This window comes from Eucyclogobius newberryi, unplaced genomic scaffold (assembly GCF_026437365.1).
Source record: "Eucyclogobius newberryi isolate DKJ021-1_F unplaced genomic scaffold, fEucNew1.0.hap1 SCAF_75, whole genome shotgun sequence".
NCBI classification, from domain to species: domain Eukaryota; kingdom Metazoa; phylum Chordata; class Actinopteri; order Gobiiformes; family Gobiidae; genus Eucyclogobius; species Eucyclogobius newberryi.
In genome coordinates, this window is record NW_027316445.1 from 55,001 (window position 1) to 80,000 (window position 25,000).

The following is a 25,000-nucleotide window of genomic DNA, read 5'->3' on the forward strand; positions in this document are numbered from 1 at the left end:
GAGGGCCCTTTGGTCATGTGGCAGAGGTCTGCAGAGGGCCCTTTGGTCATGTAGCAGAGGTCTGCAGAGGGCCCTTTGGTCATGTAGCAGAGGTCTGTAGAGGGCCCTTTGGTCATGTAGCAGAGGTCTGTAGAGGGCCCTTTGGTCATGTAGCAGAGGTCTGTAGAGGGCCCTTTGGTCATGTGGCAGAGGTCTGTAGAGGGCCCTTTGGTCATGTAGCAGAGGTCTGTAGAGGGCCCTTTGGTCATGTAGCAGAGGTCTGTAGAGGGCCCTTTGGTCATGTGGCAGAGGTCTGCAGAGGGCCCTTTGGTCATGTGGCAGAGGTCTGTAGAGGGCCCTTTGGTCATGTGGCAGAGGTCTGTAGAGGGCCCTTTGGTCATGTAGCAGAGGTCTGTAGAGGGCCCTTTGGTCATGTAGCAGAGGTCTGTAGAGGGCCCTTTGGTCATGTAGCAGAGGTCTGTAGAGGGCCCTTTGGTCATGTGGCAGAGGTCTGCAGAGGGCCCTTTGGTCATGTGGCAGAGGTCTGTAGAGGGCCCTTTGGTCATGTGGCAGAGGTCTGCAGAGGGCCCTTTGGTCATGTAGCAGAGGTCTGCAGAGGGCCCTTTGGTCATGTGGCAGAGGTCTGCAGAGGGCCCTTTGGTCATGTGGCAGAGGTCTGCAGAGGGCCCTTTGGTCATGTGGCAGAGGTCTGCAGAGGGCCCTTTGGTCATGTGGCAGAGGTCTGCAGAGGGCCCTTTGGTCATGTAGCAGAGGTCTGCAGAGGGCCCTTTGGTCATGTGGCAGAGGTCTGCAGAGGGCCCTTTGGTCATGTAGCAGAGGTCTGTAGAGGGCCCTTTGGTCATGTGGCAGAGGTCTGCAGAGGGCCCTTTGGTCATGTGGCAGAGGTCTGTAGAGGGCCCTTTGGTCATGTGGCAGAGGTCTGCAGAGGGCCCTTTGGTCATGTGGCAGAGGTCTGTAGAGGGCCCTTTGGTCATGTGGCAGAGGTCTGTAGAGGGCCCTTTGGTCATGTAGCAGAGGTCTGTAGAGGGCCCTTTGGTCATGTAGCAGAGGTCTGCAGAGGGCCCTTTGGTCATGTAGCAGAGGTCTGTAGAGGGCCCTTTGGTCATGTGGCAGAGGTCTGCAGAGGGCCCTTTGGTCATGTGGCAGAGGTCTGTAGAGGGCCCTTTGGTCATGTAGCAGAGGTCTGTAGAGGGCCCTTTGGTCATGTAGCAGAGGTCTGCAGAGGGCCCTTTGGTCATGTGGCAGAGGTCTGTAGAGGGCCCTTTGGTCATGTGGCAGAGGTCTGTAGAGGGCCCTTTGGTCATGTAGCAGAGGTCTGTAGAGGGCCCTTTGGTCATGTGGCAGAGGTCTGCAGAGGGCCCTTTGGTCATGTGGCAGAGGTCTGTAGAGGGCCCTTTGGTCATGTGGCAGAGGTCTGTAGAGGGCCCTTTGGTCATGTAGCAGAGGTCTGTAGAGGGCCCTTTGGTCATGTAGCAGAGGTCTGCAGAGGGCCCTTTGGTCATGTGGCAGAGGTCTGTAGAGGGCCCTTTGGTCATGTAGCAGAGGTCTGTAGAGGGCCCTTTGGTCATGTAGCAGAGGTCTGCAGAGGGCCCTTTGGTCATGTGGCAGAGGTCTGTAGAGGGCCCTTTGGTCATGTAGCAGAGGTCTGCAGAGGGCCCTTTGGTCATGTGGCAGAGGTCTGTAGAGGGCCCTTTGGTCATGTAGCAGAGGTCTGCAGAGGGCCCTTTGGTCATGTGGCAGAGGTCTGCAGAGGGCCCTTTGGTCATGTAGCAGAGGTCTGTAGAGGGCCCTTTGGTCATGTAGCAGAGGTCTGCAGAGGGCCCTTTGGTCATGTAGCAGAGGTCTGCAGAGGGCCCTTTGGTCATGTGGCAGAGGTCTGTAGAGGGCCCTTTGGTCATGTAGCAGAGGTCTGCAGAGGGCCCTTTGGTCATGTGGCAGAGGTCTGTAGAGGGCCCTTTGGTCATGTGGCAGAGGTCTGCAGAGGGCCCTTTGGTCATGTAGCAGAGGTCTGCAGAGGGCCCTTTGGTCATGTGGCAGAGGTCTGCAGAGGGCCCTTTGGTCATGTAGCAGAGGTCTGCAGAGGGCCCTTTGGTCATGTGGCAGAGGTCTGCAGAGGGCCCTTTGGTCATGTGGCAGAGGTCTGCAGAGGGCCCTTTGGTCATGTAGCAGAGGTCTGCAGAGGGCCCTTTGGTCATGTGGCAGAGGTCTGCAGAGGGCCCTTTGGTCATGTGGCAGAGGTCTGCAGAGGGCCCTTTGGTCATGTGTTCATCATGTTCATGTTTGTGCAGATATATGGAGGAGCTGTTACGGCTAAAGGCTGAAGCAGGAAGTGAACATTTGACCTGGAACGACCTCCAGGCCTGTATCGACCAGGTCAACCAGAGCGTGAGCGACGAGCACCAGAGTACGACAACACACACCTGCTCTCTGATTGGCCGCGCTCCTGTCAGTGCTGCTCTCTGATTGGCCGCGCTCCTGTCAGTGCTGCTCTCTGATTGGCCGCGCTCCTGTCAGTGCTGCTCTCTGATTTGCCGCGCTCCTGTCAGTGCTGCTCTCTGATTGGCCGCGCTCCTGTCAGTGCTGCTCTCTGATTGGCCGCGCTCCTGTCAGTGCTGCTCTCTGATTGGCCGCGCTCCTGTCAGTGCTGCTCTCTGATTGGCCGCGCTCCTGTCAGTGCTGCTCTCTGATTGGCCGCGCTCCTGTCAGTGCTGCTCTCTGATTGGCCGCTCTCTCCTCAGGGATCGCTGCAATTGGCGAGATAAATGAAGCTCTGGACGAAGGCGACGCTCAGAAGACCATGGCGTCGTTGCAGAATCCCGCCGCGAAACTCTGCGACATCGACCCGGACCTGGCCGCACACTACCACGACGTCCTGCAGGGGGCGCGCCGCGAGAAGGCTCATGTGAGTAACACTGCAGTACCACCACGTCCTGCAGGGGGCGCAGTGAGAAGGTTTTATTGGACTGAAAATAAAATAAAAATATAGCCGCAAGCGGCAATGATTGGCCCTTGCCACGCCGCAAGAGGGGGCGTGGCCAACGCGCCCCAACTGTCCTTTTATTACACCTGCTGCTGAATCTGTGACGCTGTCGCGTCGTCTTCACAAAGTCTGTGGCTCTAAAGCGGCTTCACTGCGCGGCCGAAGCCTCTTCACATTCAAAGTCTATAGTAAACGCCCATCGAGCGCGTCGTGCGTTATCCCCCGCGCGATTTCTTCGTTTTGGCGGCTCCATTGGTGTGTTTTCTTACGCTCTCGACGCTCTGAGCGCGTATGAGCCGGCCGAAGCGGCTAAAGCGGCTAAAGCGGCTAAAGCGGCTAAAGCGGCTTACGCGACGCGTTCAGATGTGTTCAGGTCTCTGCAGCTGAAGCGTAGCAGCCGCAGCAGCCAATCAGAGCTGACGCTCCAGTGACGTACGTGTTTCCCCTGCATTTCCCCAAGAAGAGACACCTCTACTGCGCATGTGACAACACCTCTACTGCGCATGTGACAACACCTCTACTGCTCATGTGACAACACCTCTACTGCGCATGTGACAACACCTCTACTGCGCATGTGACAACACCTCTACTGCTCATGTGACAACACCTCTACTGCGCGTGTGACAACACCTCTACTGCGCATGTGACAACACCTCTACTGCTCATGTGACAACACCTCTACTGCGCATGTGACAACACCTCTACTGCTCATGTGACAACACCTCTACTGCGCATGTGACAACACCTCTACTGCGCATGTGACAACACCTCTACTGCGCATGTGACAACACCTCTACTGCGCATGTGACAACACCTCTACTGCTCATGTGACAACACCTCTACTGCGCATGTGACAACACCTCTACTGCGCATGTGACAACACCTCTACTGCTCATGTGACAACACCTCTACTGCGCATGTGACAACACCTCTACTGCTCATGTGACAACACCTCTACTGCGCATGTGACAACACCTCTACTGCGCATGTGACAACACCTCTACTGCTCATGTGACAACACCTCTACTGCGCATGTGACAACACCTCTACTGCGCATGTGACAACACCTCTACTGCACATGTGACAACACCTCTACTGCGCATGTGACAACACCTCTACTGCGCATGTGACAACACCTCTACTGCTCATGTGACAACACCTCTACTGCGCATGTGACAACACCTCTACTGCGCATGTGACAACACCTCTACTGCGCATGTGACAACACCTCTACTGCGCATGTGACAACACCTCTACTGCTCATGTGACAACACCTCTACTGCGCATGTGACAACACCTCTACTGCGCATGTGACAACACCTCTACTGCGCATGTGACAACACCTCTACTGCGCATGTGACAACACCTCTACTGCTCATGTGACAACACCTCTACTGCACATGTGACAACACCTCTACTGCGCATGTGACAACACCTCTACTGCGCATGTGACAACACCTCTACTGCGCATGTGACAACACCTCTACTGCGCATGTGACAACACCTCTACTGCTCATGTGACAACACCTCTACTGCACATGTGACAACACCTCTACTGCGCATGTGACAACACCTCTACTGCGCATGTGACAACACCTCTACTGCGCATGTGACAACACCTCTACTGCGCATGTGACAACACCTCTACTGCTCATGTGACAACACCTCTACTGCGCATGTGACAACACCTCTACTGCGCATGTGACAACACCTCTACTGCGCATGTGACAACACCTCTACTGCGCATGTGACAACACCTCTACTGCTCATGTGACAACACCTCTACTGCGCATGTGACAACACCTCTACTGCGCATGTGACAACACCTCTACTGCGCATGTGACAACACCTCTACTGCGCATGTGACAACACCTCTACTGCGCATGTGACAACACCTCTACTGCTCATGTGACAACACCTCTACTGCACATGTGACAACACCTCTACTGCGCATGTGACAACACCTCTACTGCACATGTGACAACACCTCTACTGCGCATGTGACAACACCTCTACTGCTCATGTGACAACACCTCTACTGCACATGTGACAACACCTCTACTGCACATGTGACAACACCTCTACTGCTCATATGACAACACCTCTACTGCACATGTGACAACACCTCTACTGCGCATGTGACAACACCTCTACTGCGCATGTGACAACACCTCTACTGCGCATGTGACAACACCTCTACTGCTCATGTGACAACACCTCTACTGCGCATGTGACAACACCTCTACTGCACATGTGACAACACCTCTACTGCGCATGTGACAACACCTCTACTGCGCATGTGACAACACCTCTACTGCGCATGTGACAACACCTCTACTGCTCATATGACAACACCTCTACTGCACATGTGACAACACCTCTACTGCGCATGTGACAACACCTCTACTGCGCATGTGACAACACCTCTACTGCGCATGTGACAACACCTCTACTGCGCATGTGACAACACCTCTACTGCTCATGTGACAACACCTCTACTGCGCATGTGACAACACCTCTACTGCACATGTGACAACACCTCTACTGCGCATGTGACAACACCTCTACTGCTCATGTGACAACACCTCTACTGCGCATGTGACAACACCTCTACTGCGCATGTGACAACACCTCTACTGCACATGTGACAACACCTCTACTGCGCATGTGACAACACCTCTACTGCACATGTGACAACACCTCTACTGCTCATATGACAACACCTCTACTGCGCATGTGACAACACCTCTACTGCGCGTGTGACAACACCTCTACTGCTCATGTGACAACACCTCTACTGCACATGTGACAACACCTCTACTGCGCATGTGACAACACCTCTACTGCACATGTGACAACACCTCTACTGCGCATGTGACAACACCTCTACTGCGCGTGTGACAACACCTCTACTGCACATGTGACAACACCTCTACTGCGCATGTGACAACACCTCTACTGCGCGTGTGACAACACCTCTACTGCACATGTGACAACACCTCTACTGCGCGTGTGACAACACCTCTACTGCACATGTGACAACACCTCTACTGCGCATGTGACAACACCTCTACTGCTCATGTGACAACACCTCTACTGCACATGTGACAACACCTCTACTGCGCATGTGACAACACCTCTACTGCGCATGTGACAACACCTCTACTGCACATGTGACAACACCTCTACTGCGCATGTGACAACACCTCTACTGCACATGTGACAACACCTCTACTGCTCATATGACAACACCTCTACTGCACATGTGACAACACCTCTACTGCGCATGTGACAACACCTCTACTGCACATGTGACAACACCTCTACTGCGCATGTGACAACACCTCTACTGCTCATGTGACAACACCTCTACTGCGCATGTGACAACACCTCTACTGCGCATGTGACAACACCTCTACTGCGCGTGTGACAACACCTCTACTGCACATGTGACAACACCTCTACTGCGCATGTGACAACACCTCTACTGCGCATGTGACAACACCTCTACTGCGCATGTGACAACACCTCTACTGCGCATGTGACAACACCTCTACTGCACATGTGACAACACCTCTACTGCGCATGTGACAACACCTCTACTGCGCATGTGACAACACCTCTACTGCTCATGTGACAACACCTCTACTGCGCATGTGACAACACCTCTACTGCGCATGTGACAACACCTCTACTGCACATGTGACAACACCTCTACTGCGCATGTGACAACACCTCTACTGCACATGTGACAACACCTCTACTGCGCATGTGACAACACCTCTACTGCGCATGTGACAACACCTCTACTGCGCGTGTGACAACACCTCTACTGCACATGTGACAACACCTCTACTGCGCATGTGACAACACCTCTACTGCGCATGTGACAACACCTCTACTGCGCATGTGACAACACCTCTACTGCGCATGTGACAACACCTCTACTGCGCATGTGACAACACCTCTACTGCACATGTGACAACACCTCTACTGCGCATGTGACAACACCTCTACTGCGCATGTGACAACACCTCTACTGCGCATGTGACAACACCTCTACTGCACATGTGACAACACCTCTACTGCACATGTGACAACACCTCTACTGCGCATGTGACAACACCTCTACTGCACATGTGACAACACCTCTACTGCGCATGTGACAACACCTCTACTGCTCATATGACAACACCTCTACTGCGCATGTGACAACACCTCTACTGCGCATGTGACAACACCTCTACTGCACATGTGACAACACCTCTACTGCGCATGTGACAACACCTCTACTGCGCATGTGACAACACCTCTACTGCTCATGTGACAACACCTCTACTGCGCATGTGACAACACCTCTACTGCGCATGTGACAACACCTCTACTGCACATGTGACAACACCTCTACTGCGCATGTGACAACACCTCTACTGCACATGTGACAACACCTCTACTGCGCATGTGACAACACCTCTACTGCGCATGTGACAACACCTCTACTGCGCGTGTGACAACACCTCTACTGCACATGTGACAACACCTCTACTGCGCATGTGACAACACCTCTACTGCGCATGTGACAACACCTCTACTGCGCATGTGACAACACCTCTACTGCGCATGTGACAACACCTCTACTGCGCATGTGACAACACCTCTACTGCACATGTGACAACACCTCTACTGCGCATGTGACAACACCTCTACTGCGCATGTGACAACACCTCTACTGCTCATGTGACAACACCTCTACTGCGCATGTGACAACACCTCTACTGCGCATGTGACAACACCTCTACTGCACATGTGACAACACCTCTACTGCGCATGTGACAACACCTCTACTGCACATGTGACAACACCTCTACTGCGCATGTGACAACACCTCTACTGCGCATGTGACAACACCTCTACTGCGCGTGTGACAACACCTCTACTGCACATGTGACAACACCTCTACTGCGCATGTGACAACACCTCTACTGCGCATGTGACAACACCTCTACTGCGCATGTGACAACACCTCTACTGCGCATGTGACAACACCTCTACTGCGCATGTGACAACACCTCTACTGCACATGTGACAACACCTCTACTGCGCATGTGACAACACCTCTACTGCGCATGTGACAACACCTCTACTGCGCATGTGACAACACCTCTACTGCACATGTGACAACACCTCTACTGCACATGTGACAACACCTCTACTGCGCATGTGACAACACCTCTACTGCACATGTGACAACACCTCTACTGCGCATGTGACAACACCTCTACTGCTCATATGACAACACCTCTACTGCGCATGTGACAACACCTCTACTGCGCGTGTGACAACACCTCTACTGCACATGTGACAACACCTCTACTGCGCATGTGACAACACCTCTACTGCGCATGTGACAACACCTCTACTGCTCATGTGACAACACCTCTACTGCGCATGTGACAACACCTCTACTGCGCATGTGACAACACCTCTACTGCACATGTGACAACACCTCTACTGCGCATGTGACAACACCTCTACTGCACATGTGACAACACCTCTACTGCGCATGTGACAACACCTCTACTGCGCATGTGACAACACCTCTACTGCGCGTGTGACAACACCTCTACTGCACATGTGACAACACCTCTACTGCGCATGTGACAACACCTCTACTGCGCATGTGACAACACCTCTACTGCGCATGTGACAACACCTCTACTGCGCATGTGACAACACCTCTACTGCGCATGTGACAACACCTCTACTGCACATGTGACAACACCTCTACTGCTCATATGACAACACCTCTACTGCACATGTGACAACACCTCTACTGCTCATATGACAACACCTCTACTGCGCATGTGACAACACCTCTACTGCGCATGTGACAACACCTCTACTGCGCATGTGACAACACCTCTACTGCACATGTGACAACACCTCTACTGCTCATATGACAACACCTCTACTGCGCATGTGACAACACCTCTACTGCACATGTGACAACACCTCTACTGCGCATGTGACAACACCTCTACTGCGCATGTGACAACACCTCTACTGCTCATGTGACAACACCTCTACTGCTCATGTGACAACACCTCTACTGCACATGTGACAACACCTCTACTGCGCATGTGACAACACCTCTACTGCTCATGTGACAACACCTCTACTGCACATGTGACAACACCTCTACTGCACATGTGACAACACCTCTACTGCGCATGTGACAACACCTCTACTGCACATGTGACAACACCTCTACTGCACATGTGACAACACCTCTACTGCGCATGTGACAACACCTCTACTGCTCATATGACAACACCTCTACTGCACATGTGACAACACCTCTACTGCGCATGTGACAACACCTCTACTGCTCATGTGACAACACCTCTACTGCACATGTGACAACACCTCTACTGCGCATGTGACAACACCTCTACTGCGCGTGTGACAACACCTCTACTGCACATGTGACAACACCTCTACTGCGCATGTGACAACACCTCTACTGCGCGTGTGACAACACCTCTACTGCACATGTGACAACACCTCTACTGCTCATGTGACAACACCTCTACTGCTCATGTGACAACACCTCTACTGCGCATGTGACAACACCTCTACTGCGCATGTGACAACACCTCTACTGCGCATGTGACAACACCTCTACTGCGCATGTGACAACACCTCTACTGCGCATGTGACAACACCTCTACTGCACATGTGACAACACCTCTACTGCTCATGTGACAACACCTCTACTGCACATGTGACAACACCTCTACTGCGCATGTGACAACACCTCTACTGCGCGTGTGACAACACCTCTACTGCACATGTGACAACACCTCTACTGCGCATGTGACAACACCTCTACTGCACATGTGACAACACCTCTACTGCGTATGTGACAACACCTCTACTGCGCGTGTGACAACACCTCTACTGCACATGTGACAACACCTCTACTGCGCATGTGACAACACCTCTACTGCGCATGTGACAACACCTCTACTGCGCATGTGACAACACCTCTACTGCTCATGTGACAACACCTCTACTGCTCATGTGACAACACCTCTACTGCTCATATGACAACACCTCTACTGCACATGTGACAACACCTCTACTGCTCATGTGACAACACCTCTACTGCGCATGTGACAACACCTCTACTGCGCATGTGACAACACCTCTACTGCGCATGTGACAACACCTCTACTGCGCATGTGACAACACCTCTACTGCACATGTGACAACACCTCTACTGCTCATATGACAACACCTCTACTGCGCATGTGACAACACCTCTACTGCGCATGTGACAACACCTCTACTGCGCATGTGACAACACCTCTACTGCGCATGTGACAACACCTCTACTGCGCATGTGACAACACCTCTACTGCACATGTGACAACACCTCTACTGCGCATGTGACAACACCTCTACTGCGCATGTGACAACACCTCTACTGCACATGTGACAACACCTCTACTGCTCATGTGACAACACCTCTACTGCACATGTGACAACACCTCTACTGCGCATGTGACAACACCTCTACTGCTCATGTGACAACACCTCTACTGCACATGTGACAACACCTCTACTGCACATGTGACAACACCTCTACTGCGCATGTGACAACACCTCTACTGCACATGTGACAACACCTCTACTGCACATGTGACAACACCTCTACTGCGCATGTGACAACACCTCTACTGCGCGTGTGACAACACCTCTACTGCACATGTGACAACACCTCTACTGCGCATGTGACAACACCTCTACTGCACATGTGACAACACCTCTACTGCGCATGTGACAACACCTCTACTGCGCGTGTGACAACACCTCTACTGCACATGTGACAACACCTCTACTGCGCATGTGACAACACCTCTACTGCGCATGTGACAACACCTCTACTGCTCATGTGACAACACCTCTACTGCGCATGTGACAACACCTCTACTGCGCGTGTGACAACACCTCTACTGCACATGTGACAACACCTCTACTGCGCATGTGACAACACCTCTACTGCGCGTGTGACAACACCTCTACTGCACATGTGACAACACCTCTACTGCTCATGTGACAACACCTCTACTGCTCATGTGACAACACCTCTACTGCGCATGTGACAACACCTCTACTGCGCATGTGACAACACCTCTACTGCGCATGTGACAACACCTCTACTGCGCATGTGACAACACCTCTACTGCGCATGTGACAACACCTCTACTGCACATGTGACAACACCTCTACTGCTCATGTGACAACACCTCTACTGCACATGTGACAACACCTCTACTGCGCATGTGACAACACCTCTACTGCGCGTGTGACAACACCTCTACTGCACATGTGACAACACCTCTACTGCGCATGTGACAACACCTCTACTGCACATGTGACAACACCTCTACTGCGCATGTGACAACACCTCTACTGCGCGTGTGACAACACCTCTACTGCACATGTGACAACACCTCTACTGCGCATGTGACAACACCTCTACTGCGCATGTGACAACACCTCTACTGCTCATGTGACAACACCTCTACTGCACATGTGACAACACCTCTACTGCGCATGTGCGCAGAGAGCGCGAGCGCCCGCGTCCGGTGCGTAAACCTTTCAAATGTACACGCATAGGACCAGGTCTGAGGACAGGAGGGTCAAGAGGGTCAAGATGGTGGTTAAAACCATGTGGTGTTTCAGGAGACGCAGGATCCGGCTGCTGTGCTGTGGTTGGACGAGATCCAGGATGCAATCCGCCAAGCCAATCAGAACACGGCCGACGCCCTGCTCTGTGAGTACCAGTATTAGTGCCTTCATGGTCCAGTACAGTTCATGGTCCAGTACAGTTCATGGTCCAGTACAGGGCTGTTTGGGGAACAAAGAAGATTAGTAGATCAGTATTGGTAATTACCAGTATCAAAACTGTTCTTCTATTAGTACTGTTACTAATATTAGTACAGTTATTACTAGTATTATTAGTATTTACCAGTATTAGTACTGATCTTGCCCATGGCAACATTTCCACATTAGAGCTTTAGCTTCTGCTTCTTTGTGCTGATCAACAGTTCTGTTGTTTGTTCTCCTCAGTCTCTCAGTGCATCCAGAACATAAACCGGGCCGTGGACCAGGGAGATCCGGCCCAGACCCTGTCGGCCCTGAAGAACCCAGGGGCCGGACTCTACGGCGTCACATCTGAGTGTTCCAAGTCGTACCAGAGCGACCTGAAGGACCAGAGCGACCTGAAGGACCAGGGTGAGACCAGTTAGTGGAGAAGGACCACTCTGAAGTTTACGTTTAAAAACATAAAACTGAGATAAATGATGTCTTCAGATAACGACAGCGAGTGGGTGAAGCACTGGGTCAAAGGAGGACATCATTATTACTACAACCTGAGCTCAGGGGAGGGCACCTGGGCCGAACCGGACGGATTTACTCCAAACAGCAGGCAACTGAGCAAAGACGAGATCCAGGTGAGAGAGAGCGCCACCTTCAGGACACACACATTATTTCTGTTCCTAACTGGTCTGACCATAAGTCATTTCAAAGAGGAACGTTTAAGCCTGAACTTAAATGAAGAGACTGTGTCGCCTCTTTAACATGGACAGGACTCGACCTCCTACAGTACTTTTAGAGACTCTTGGGACCACCAGAAGGCTCTACCTCCTACTGTGCTTTTAGAGACTCTTGGCACCACCAGAAGGCTCTACCTCCTACTGTGCTTTTAGAGACTCTTGGCACCACCAGAAGGCTCTACCTCCTACTGTGCTTTTAGAGACTCTTGGGACCACCAGAGGGCTCTACCTCCTACTGTGCTTTTAGAGACTCTTGGCACCACCAGAAGGCTCTACCTCCTACTGTGCTTTTAGAGACTCTTGGCACCACCAGAAGGCTCTACCTCCTACTGTGCTTTTAGAGACTCTTGGCACCACCAGAAGGCTCTACCTCCTACTGTACTTTTAGAGACTCTTGGGACCACCAGAAGGCGCTACCTCCTACTGTGCTTTTAGAGACTCTTGGGACCACCAGAAGGCTCTACCTCCTACTGTGCTTTTAGAGACTCTTGGGACCACCAGAAGGCTCTACCTCCTACTGTGCTTTTAGAGACTCTTGGCACCACCAGAAGGCTCTACCTCCTACTGTGCTTTTAGAGACTCTTGGCACCACCAGAAGGCTCTACCTCCTACTGTACTTTTAGAGACTCTTGGGGCCACCAGAAGGCTCTACCTCCTACTGTGCTTTTAGAGACTCTTGGCACCACCAGACGGCTCTACCTCCTACTGTGCTTTTAGAGACTCTTGGCACCACCAGAAGGCTCTACCTCCTACTGTGCTTTTAGAGACTCTTGGGACCACCAGAGGGCTCTACCTCCTACTGTGCTTTTAGAGACTCTTGGCACCACCAGAAGGCTCTACCTCCTACTGTGCTTTTAGAGACTCTTGGCACCACCAGAAGGCTCTACCTCCTACTGTGCTTTTAGAGACTCTTGGCACCACCAGAAGGCTCTACCTCCTACTGTACTTTTAGAGACTCTTGGGACCACCAGAAGGCGCTACCTCCTACTGTGCTTTTAGAGACTCTTGGGACCACCAGAAGGCTCTACCTCCTACTGTGCTTTTAGAGACTCTTGGGACCACCAGAAGGCTCTACCTCCTACTGTGCTTTTAGAGACTCTTGGCACCACCAGAAGGCTCTACCTCCTACTGTGCTTTTAGAGACTCTTGGCACCACCAGAAGGCTCTACCTCCTACTGTACTTTTAGAGACTCTTGGGGCCACCAGAAGGCTCTACCTCCTACTGTGCTTTTAGAGACTCTTGGCACCACCAGACGGCTCTACCTCCTACTGTGCTTTTAGAGACTCTTGGCACCACCAGAAGGCTCTACCTCCTACTGTACTTTTAGAGACTCTTGGGACCACCAGAAGGCTCTACCTCCTACTGTGCTTTTAGAGACTCTTGGGACCACCAGAAGGCTCTACCTCCTACTGTGCTTTTAGAGACTCTTGGCACCACCAGAAGGCTCTACCTCCTACTGTACTTTTAGAGACTCTTGGGACCACCAGAAGGCGCTACCTCCTACTGTGCTTTTAGAGACTCTTGGGACCACCAGAAGGCTCTACCTCCTACTGTGCTTTTAGAGACTCTTGGGACCACCAGAAGGCTCTACCTCCTACTGTGCTTTTAGAGACTCTTGGCACCACCAGAAGGCTCTACCTCCTACTGTGCTTTTAGAGACTCTTGGCACCACCAGAAGGCTCTACCTCCTACTGTGCTTTTAGAGACTCTTGGCACCACCAGAAGGCTCTACCTCCTACTGTACTTTTAGAGACTCTTGGGGCCACCAGAAGGCTCTACCTCCTACTGTGCTTTTAGAGACTCTTGGCACCACCAGACGGCTCTACCTCCTACTGTGCTTTTAGAGACTCTTGGCACCACCAGAAGGCTCTACCTCCTACTGTACTTTTAGAGACTCTTGGGACCACCAGAAGGCTCTACCTCCTACTGTGCTTTTAGAGACTCTTGGCACCACCAGAAGGCCGGCATTTAGAGTGAAGAGCTCTGTTTGGATAAGATGGTTCTAGAGCATCTTTGAGGTGGGAGGGGCCATGTCATTTATGGCTTTGTAAATCAGGAGGAGGAGTTTAAATGTGAAGAGACTCCAGCACCGGTGTAATGTGCTCTCTTCTTTTAGTTTCTGTTGTAATCTTGCTGCTGCATTTTGAACCAGTTAAAGCTTTTGATGGAGCTTTTAGGACCTGCTGTGAGCAGGAGTTACAGGAGAATCTAGACGTTACAAATGCAGGAGATAAGAAGCTGGAGGAAGTGTCTGATCAGTCTGTGATCTCTGTTGTGACTCTGTGTCTCTTTCAGTCTGTGATCTCTGTTGTGACTCTGTGTCTCTTTCAGTCTGTGATCTCTGTTGTGACTCTGTGTCTCTTTCAGTCTGTGATCTCTGTTGTGACTCTGTGTCTCTTTCAGTCTGTGATCTCTGTTGTGACTCTGTGTCTCTTTCAGTCTGTGATCTCTGTTGTGACTCTGTGTCTCTTTCAGTCTGTGATCTCTGTTGTGACTCTGTGTCTCTTTCAGTCTGTGATCTCTGTTGTGACTCTGTGTCTCTTTCAGTCTGTGATCTCTGTTGTGACTCTGTGTCTCTTTCAGTCTGTGATCTCTGTTGTGACTCTGTGTCTCTTTCAGTCTGTGATCTCTGTTGTGACTCTGTGTCTCTTTCAGTCTGTGATCTCTGTTGTGACTCTGTGTCTCTTTCAGTCTGTGATCTCTGTTGTGACTCTGTGTCTCTTTCAGTCTGTGATCTCTGGAGTGACCACGGCGTATAACCGCGAGCAGCTGTGGAGAGCGAATGAGGCGCTGATCACTCGTCTTCAAGCTCGCTGCAGAGGATTCCTCGTGAGGAGAAATGTTCGAGAGAGAAGAGAGTTTCTGCAGAACCAGAACCCAGCAGTCACCACTATACAGGTCAGAGGTCACAGAGGTCACAGAGGTCAATTTGAGGCTGGATTTATACAACATCGTTCATAGTTGAGAGAAAACTCATCCATAGACACAGCACAAACCCACACGACCTGGACCTGTCACGGGGTCAGGGTCAGCACGACCTGGACCTGTCACGGGGTCAGGGTCAGCAGGTGTCTGACCAGCAGGGAACAGGCCAAACTTGTGGTCGAAGACAGAAGCCTGAGGTAATATCCAGGTCAGGGACAGGCGAGGTCGGAAACAGAGAATAAGTTCGGGGAAAAATGCTGGACAGTCGGGCATAACACGAGAACAATCTGGGAGACAGGTGTAGGGAGTGGCCTGATGAGAAGGCGTGGCTAACCGGTAGAGTGGAGCAGAGACAGGTGTAGGGAGTGGCCTGATGAGAAGGCGTGGCTAACCGGTAGAGTGGAGCAGAGACAGGTGTAGGGAGTGGCCTGATGAGAAGGCGTGGCTAACCGGTAGAGTGGCATGATACCAACAGACAGGAGATGAGCAGACTGTGACAGGACCTGGACCTGGACCACTTATTCCCCGTTTGTGGACTTCACCCAGACTCATGCAGATGACCAGTGTACCATGTGCACCATGCGCACAGTGTGTACCATGTGCACAGTGTGTACCATGCGCACAGTGTGTACCATGCGCACAGTGTGTACCATGTGCACAGTGTGTACCATGCGCACAGTGTGTACCATGCGCACAGTGTGTACCATGCGCACAGTGTGTACCATGTGCACAGTGTGTACCATGCGCACAGTGTGTACCATGCGCACAGTGTGTACCATGCGCACAGTGTGTACCATGTGCACAGTGTGTACCATGCGCACAGTGTGTACCATGTGCACAGTGTGTACCATGCGCACAGTGTGTACCATGTGCACAGTGTGTACCATGTGCACAGTGTGTACCATGTGCACAGTGTGTACCATGTGCACAGTGTGTACCATGTGCACAGTGTGTACCATGTGCACAGTCTTATTTGCTGTGTCTGTGGAGCAGATGAATAATTAAAGCTGGTCTGTGACTTCAGGCTCATTGGAGAGGATTCAAACAGAGAAAGAGCTTCAAGGAACGTAAAGAATATCTGAACCAGCAGAACGAGCAGGCGCTCAAGGTACTAGTACTATTCACTTCAGCTGTACTGCAAATACTCTTGCTTCAGTGTATACAATGCATGTTCCTCACACAGATCTTCAGTGTCATTGTTCCTCTTGTCCTCAGATCCAGTCGATGGTCCGGATGCATCAGGCTCGAAAGAAATACAAAGATCGTCAGAAGTACTTCAAAGATCACGTGAGGCTTATTCTCTTTTTTAAATATATTTTCTCTTTCTAAATATTTCAAAGCAAATAAAGTCATGAAACAGAGAGAACGTGCAAACCAGTCAAATGTATTAAAGTCCCATTGAGATTCCCCCATTCCCCACATGTCAGGAGGGGCGGGCTGAGGGGGCGGGCCGAGGGGCGGGCCGAGAGGGCGGGCCGAGAGGGCGGGCCGAGGGGCGGGCCGAGAGGGCGGGCCGAGAGGGCGGGCCGAAGGGCGGGCCGAGAGGGTGGGCCGAGGGGCGGGCCGAGGGGCGGGCCGAGGGGGCGGGCCGAGGGGGCGGGCCGAGAGGGCGGGCCGAGGGGCGGGCCGAGGGGGCGGGCCTTCGGCAGCTCTGCACCTGTCGTCATGACGACATGTTAAACACTTGTTCTGTTTCAGATTGACGACGTGGTGAAAATCCAAGCGTTCATCAGAGCCAACAAAGCACGAGACGACTACAAAACCCTGAGTAAGTCCTGCAGTGATAGTACTGCAGTGATAGTACTGCAGTGATAGTACTGCAGTGATAGTACTGCAGTGATAGTACTGCAGTGATAGTACTGCAGTGATAGTACTGCAGTGATAGTACTGCAGTGAAAGTATTGCAGTGATAGTACTGCAGTGATAGTACTGCAGTGAAAGTATTGCAGTGATAGTACTGCAGTGATAGTACTGCAGTGAAAGTATTGCAGTGATAGTACTGCAGTGATAGTACTGCAGTGAAAGTACTGCAGTGATAGTACTGCAGTGAAAGTATTGCAGTGATAGTACTGCAGTGATAGTACTGCAGTGAAAGTATTGCAGTGATAGTACTGCAGTGATAGTACTGCAGTGATAGTACTGCAGTGATAGTACTGCAGTGAAAGTATTGCAGTGATAGTACTGCAGTGATAGTACTGCAGTGAAAGTACTGCAGTGAAAGTACTGCAGTGATAGTACTGCAGTGATAGTACTGCAGTGATAGTACTGCAGTGATAGTACTGCAGTGATAGTACTGCAGTGATAGTACTGCAGTGATAGTACTGCAGTGATAGTACTGCAGTGATAGTACTGCAGTGATAGTACTGCAGTGAAAGTATTGCAGTGATAGTACTGCAGTGATAGTACTGCAGTGATAGTACTGCAGTGATAGTACTGCAGTGATAGTACTGCAGTGAAAGTATTGCAGTGATAGTACTGCAGTGATAGTACTGCAGTGATAGTACTGCAGTGATAGTACTGCAGTGAAAGTATTGCAGTGAAAGTACTGCAGTGATAGTACTGTTGTGAAAGTACTGCAGTGATAGTACTGCAGTGAAAGTATTGCAGTGATAGTACTGCAGTGATAGTACTGCAGTGATAGTACTGCAGTGATAGTACTGCAGTGATAGTACTGCAGTGATAGTACTGCAGTGAAAGTACTGCAGTGATAGTACTGCAGTGATAGTACTGCAGTGAAAGTATTGCAGTGATAGTACTGCAGTGATAGTACTGCAGTGATAGTACTGCAGTGATAGTACTGCAGTGAAAGTATTGCAGTGATAGTACTGCAGTGAAAGTACTGCAGTGATAGTACTGCAGTGATAGTACTGCAGTGAAAGTACTGCAGTGATAGTACTGCAGTGATAGTACTGCAGTGAAAGTACTGCAGTGAAAGTACTGCAGTGATAGTACTGCAATGAAAGTACTGCAGTGAAAGTACTGCAGTGATAGTACTGCAGTGAAAGTACTGCAGTGAAAGTACTGCAGTGAAAGTACTGCAGTGATAGTACTGCAGTGAAAGTACTGCAGTGAAAGTACTGCAGTGAAAGTACTGCAGTGATAGTACTGCAGTAAATAAATAATGCAACAAATCAAGAAGTTTATGACCCAAAGCAGGAAATACATCAATGTGGGCCATTTTCATTGTGAAAAGGGCCCATTGCCAGTTTAGGCCATGACTTAAATAAAGGTGGTTCCTGGCCGGGTTCATCTCGTGACGTTGTTGGCGTTGCTTTGTTTAGTTTCAGTCGCTTCAAAAACAGGAACTACATAGACCATGATGTTTTGCTCCTTTTCACTTATTAAACACGTTTATATTTGATAAATGATTCACACAAGACATTTGAAAGGAAGAAGTATAATTTTGTAAAATAAATATGGTATTGTGAGTAATTTAAATATGTTGCTAAAGGTCATATTTCACCTTCCACAGTAAACGCAGATGACCCGCCCATGGGCGTGGTGCGTAAGTTCGTACACCTTCTGGACCAGAGTGACCAGGACTTCCAGGAGGAGCTTGAGCTGATGAAGCTCAGGGAGGAAGTGGTCACAAACATCCGATCTAACCAGAGTCTGGAGAAAGACCTGAACCTCATGGACATAAAGATCGGTCTCCTGGTGAAGAACAAGATCACTCTGCAGGACGTGGTGTCCCACTCCAAACGCCTCACCAAGAAGAACCACGACCAGCTCGCCAACATGATGGCCCAGAAAGGAACACGAGGAGGACTCAAGGCTCTGAGCAAAGAGAAGAGAGTGAAGCTGGAGGCGTATCAGCACCTGTTCTACCTGTTACAGGTGAGCAACGAGCCACACACACCACTGTTCTACCTGTTACAGGTGAGCAACGAGCCACACACACCGCTGTTCTACCTGTTACAGGTGAGCAACGAGCCACACACACAGGTGAGCAACGAGCCACACACACCGCTGTTCTACCTGTTACAGGTGAGCAACGAGCCACACACACCGCTGTTCTACCTGTTACAGGTGAGCAACGAGCCACACACACCGCTGTTCTACCTGTTACAGGTGAGCAACGAGCCACACACACCACTGTTCAACCTGTTACAGGTGAGCAACGAGCCACACACACCTCTGTTCTACCTGTTACAGGTGAGCAACGAGCCACACACACCACTGTTCTACCTGTTACAGGTGAGCAACGAGCCACACACACCACTGTTCTACCTGTTACAGGTGAGCAACGAGCCACACACACCACTGTTCTACCTGTTACAGGTGAGCAACGAGCCACACACACCACTGTTCTACCTGTTACAGGTGAGCAACGAGCCACACACACCACTGTTCTACCTGTTACAGGTGAGCAACGAGCCACACACACCACTGTTCTACCTGTTACAGGTGAGCAACGAGCCACACACACCACTGTTCTACCTGTTACAGGTGAGCAACGAGCCACACACACCGCTGTTCTACCTGTTACAGGTGAGCAACGAGCCACACACACCGCTGTTCTACCTGTTACAGGTGAGCAACGAGCCACACACACCGCTGTTCTACCTGTTACAGGTGAGCAACGAGCCACACACTCCGCTGTTCTACCTGTTACAGGTGAGCAACGAGCCACACACTCCGCTGTTCTACCTGTTACAGGTGAGCAACGAGCCACACACACCGCTGTTCTACCTGTTACAGGTGAGCAACGAGCCACACACACCACTGTTCAACCTGTTACAGGTGAGCAACGAGCCACACACACCTCTGTTCTACCTGTTACAGGTGAGCAACGAGCCACACACACCACTGTTCTACCTGTTACAGGTGAGCAACGAGCCACACACACCACTGTTCTACCTGTTACAGGTGAGCAACGAGCCACACACACCACTGTTCTACCTGTTACAGGTGAGCAACGAGCCACACACACCACTGTTCTACCTGTTACAGGTGAGCAACGAGCCACACACACCACTGTTCTACCTGTTACAGGTGAGCAACGAGCCACACACACCACTGTTCTACCTGTTACAGGTGAGCAACGAGCCACACACACCACTGTTCTACCTGTTACAGGTGAGCAACGAGCCACACACACCGCTGTTCTACCTGTTACAGGTGAGCAACGAGCCACACACACCGCTGTTCTACCTGTTACAGGTGAGCAACGAGCCACACACACCGCTGTTCTACCTGTTACAGGTGAGCAACGAGCCACACACTCCGCTGTTCTACCTGTTACAGGTGAGCAACGAGCCACACACTCCGCTGTTCTACCTGTTACAGGTGAGCAACGAGCCACACACACCGCTGTTCTACCTGTTACAGGTGAGCAACGAGCCACACACTCCGCTGTTCTACCTGTTACAGGTGAGCAACGAGCCACACGCACCGCTGTTCTACCTGTTACAGGTGAGCAACGAGCCACACACTCCGCTGTTCTACCTGTTACAGGTGAGCAACGAGCCACACACACCACTGTTCTACCTGTTACAGGTGAGCAACGAGCCACACACACCGCTGTTCTACCTGTTACAGGTGAGCAACGAGCCACACACACCGCTGTTCTACCTATTACAGGTGAGCAACGAGCCACACACACCGCTGTTCTACCTGTTACAGGTGAGCAACGAGCCACACACTCCGCTGTTCTACCTGTTACAGGTGAGCAACGAGCCACACACACCGCTGTTCTACCTGTTACAGGTGAGCAACGAGCCACACACTCCGCTGTTCTACCTGTTACAGGTGAGCAACGAGCCACACACACCACTGTTCTACCTGTTACAGGTGAGCAACGAGCCACACACACCAGATGATTTTTACTAAAACCGCATAGTCTTTTTAGCGTTTTAGCTTTTGTCTTGGAGAGAAAATGACACTTGAGTTAATTTTAATCCAAAAGAAGTCATTCGATGGAAAAGTTATTTCCAACGTTCAAAGTGTCTGTTCGTTCGCTCGCGTTCTCTGCTCCTGCAGAGAACCATAGATCTTCACAAGGACTGTTAGCTGATAACACTTTAGCCCGCATTCCTGTCACCATGGCAACACGGAGAGGTCATCTGCATATCCTACACTTGCAAACACATGTTCTCCTCTTGCAAACACATGTTCTCTTCTTGCAAACACATGTTCTCTCTCCTCTTGCAAACACATGTTCTCTCTCCACAGACACGTTTCCTCTTGCCGACACATGTTCTCTCTTGCAGACACATGTTCTCTCTTGCAGACACATGTTCTCTCTTGCCGGCACATGTTCTCTCTTGCAGACACATGTTCTCTCTTGCAGACACATGTTCTCTCTTGCAGACACATGTTCTCTCTTGCAGACACATGTTCTCTCTTGCCGACAAATGTTCTCTCTTGCAGACACATGTTCTCTCTTGCAGACACATGTTCTCTCTCCAAAGACACATGTTCTCTCTTGCAGACACATGTTCTCTCTCCACAGACACATGTTCTCCTCTTGCAGACACATGTTCTCCTCTTGCAGACACATGTTCTCTTGCTGACACATGTTTTCCTCTTGCTGACACATGTTCTCTTGCTGACACATCTTCTTTTGCTGACACATGTTCTCTTGCTGACACATGTTCTCTTGCTGACACATGTTCTCTTGCAGACACATGTTCTCTTGCAGACACATGTTCTCTTGCTGACACATGTTCTCTTGCAGACACATGTTCTCTTGCAGACACATGTTCTCTTGCAGACACATGTTCTCTTGCTGACACATGTTTTCCTCTTGCTGACACATGTTCTCTTGCTGACACATGTTCTCTTGCAGACACATGTTCTCTTGCTGACACATGTTTTCCTCTTGCTGACACATGTTCTCTTGCTGACACATGTTCTCTTGCTGACACATGTTCTCTTGCTGACACATGTTCTCTTGCAGACACATGTTCTCTTGCAGACACATGTTCTCTTGCTGACACATCTTCTTTTGCTGACACATGTTCTCTTGCTGACACATGTTCTTTTGCTGACACATGTTCTCTTGCTGACACATGTTCTCTTGCAGACACATGTTCTCTTGCTGACACATGTTCTCTTGCAGACACATGTTCTCTTGCTGACACATCTTCTTTTGCTGACACATGTTCTCTTGCTGACACATGTTCTTTTGCTGACACATGTTCTCTTGCTGACACATGTTCTCTTGCAGACACATGTTCTCTTGCTGACACATGTTCTCTTGCAGACACATGTTCTCTTGCAGACACATGTTCTCTTGCTGACACATGTTTTCCTCTTGCTGACACATGTTCTCTTGCTGACACATGTTCTCTTGCAGACACATGTTCTCTTGCTGACACATGTTTTCCTCTTGCTGACACATGTTCTCTTGCTGACACATCTTCTTTTGCTGACACATGTTCTCTTGCTGACACATGTTCTCTTGCTGACACATGTTCTCTTGCAGACACATGTTCTCTTGCTGACACATGTTCTCTTGCTGACACATCTTCTTTTGCTGACACATGTTCTCTTGCTGACACATGTTCTTTTGCTGACACATGTTCTCTTGCTGACACATGTTCTCTTGCAGACACATGTTCTCTTGCTGACACATGTTCTCTTGCAGACACATGTTCTCTTGCAGACACATGTTCTCTTGCTGACACATGTTTTCCTCTTGCTGACACATGTTCTCTTGCTGACACATGTTCTCTTGCAGACACATGTTCTCTTGCTGACACATGTTCTCTTGCAGACACATGTTCTCTTGCTGACACATGTTTTCCTCTTGCTGACACATGTTCTCTTGCTGACACATCTTCTTTTGCTGACACATGTTCTCTTGCTGACACATGTTCTCTTGCTGACACATGTTCTCTTGCAGACACATGTTCTCTTGCAGACACATGTTCTCTTGCTGACACATGTTCTCTTGCAGACACATGTTCTCTTGCAGACACATGTTCTCTTGCTGACACATGTTCTCTTGCAGACACATGTTCTCTTGCAGACACATCTTTTGCTGACACATGTTCTCTTGCTGACACATGTTCTCTTGCTGACACATCTTCTTTTGCTGACACATGTTCTCTTGCTGACACATGTTCTTTTGCTGACACATGTTCTCTTGCTGACACATGTTCTCTTGCAGACACATGTTCTCTTGCTGACACATGTTCTCTTGCAGACACATGTTCTCTTGCAGACACATGTTCTCTTGCTGACACATGTTTTCCTCTTGCTGACACATGTTCTCTTGCTGACACATCTTCTTTTGCTGACACATGTTCTCTTGCTGACACATGTTCTCTTGCTGACACATGTTCTCTTGCTGACACATGTTCTCTTGCAGACACATGTTCTCTTGCTGACACATGTTCTCTTGCAGATACATGTTCTCTTGCAGACACATGTTCTCTTGCTGACACATGTTCTCTTGCAGACACATGTTCTCTTGCAGACACATCTTTTGCTGACACATGTTCTCTTGCTGACACATGTTCTCTTGCTGACACATCTTCTTTCGCTGACACATGTTCTCTTGCTGACACATGTTCTTTTGCTGACACATGTTCTCTTGCTGACACATGTTCTCTTGCAGACACATGTTCTCTTGCTGACACATGTTCTCTTGCAGACACATGTTCTCTTGCAGACACATGTTCTCTTGCTGACACATGTTCTCTTGCAGACACATGTTCTCTTGCAGACACATCTTTTGCTGACACATGTTCTCTTGCTGACACATGTTCTCTTGCTGACACATCTTCTTTTGCTGACACATGTTCTCTTGCTGACACATGTTCTCTTGCAGACACATGTTCTCTTGCTGACACATGTTCTCTTGCAGACACATGTTCTCTTGCAGACACATGTTCTCTTGCTGACACATGTTCTCTTGCAGACACATGTTCTCTTGCTGACACATGTTCTCTTGCAGACACATGTTCTCTTGCAGACACATGTTTTCTTGCTGACACATGTTCTCTTGCTGACACATGTTCTCTTGCTGACACATGTTCTCTTGCTGACACATGTTCTCTTGCAGACACATGTTCTCTTGCAGACACATGTTCTCTTGCTGACACATGTTCTCTTGCAGACACATGTTCTCTTGCAGACACATGTTCTCTTGCTGACACATGTTCTCTTGCAGACACATGTTCTCTTGCTGACAGATCTTCTCTTGCTGACACATGTTCTCTTGCAGACACATGTTCTCTTGCTGACACATGTTCTCTTGCTGACACATGTTCTCTTGCTGACACATGTTCTCTTGCAGACACATGTTCTCTTGCTGACAGATCTTCTCTTGCTGACACATGTTCTCTTGCTGACACATGTTCTCTTGCTGACACATGTTCTCTTGCAGACACATGTTCTCTTGCTGACAGATCTTCTCTTGCTGACACATGTTTTCCTCTTGCTGACACATGTTTTCCTCTTGCTGACACATGTTCTCTTGCTGACACATGTTTTCCTCTTGCTGACACATGTTCTCTTGCT

At 50.2% G+C, this 25,000-nt stretch overlaps 1 protein-coding gene across 1 annotated transcript in view; it reads left to right on the forward strand.

The window, feature by feature from the left end:
* The window catches only part of iqgap1 (IQ motif containing GTPase activating protein 1), a 74,694-nt gene that overhangs the window by 16,450 nt on the left and 33,244 nt on the right, over positions 1–25,000 (forward strand). The window contains exons 10-19 of the mRNA XM_072436170.1: positions 2,289–2,404; positions 2,739–2,902; positions 11,732–11,822; positions 12,119–12,283; positions 12,362–12,501; positions 15,332–15,502; positions 16,554–16,637; positions 16,745–16,816; positions 17,228–17,297; positions 19,002–19,366. Coding sequence (XP_072292271.1) covers positions 2,289–2,404; positions 2,739–2,902; positions 11,732–11,822; positions 12,119–12,283; positions 12,362–12,501; positions 15,332–15,502; positions 16,554–16,637; positions 16,745–16,816; positions 17,228–17,297; positions 19,002–19,366 — 1,438 coding nt within the window. The remainder of the gene's footprint in view (positions 1–2,288; positions 2,405–2,738; positions 2,903–11,731; positions 11,823–12,118; positions 12,284–12,361; positions 12,502–15,331; positions 15,503–16,553; positions 16,638–16,744; positions 16,817–17,227; positions 17,298–19,001; positions 19,367–25,000) is intronic.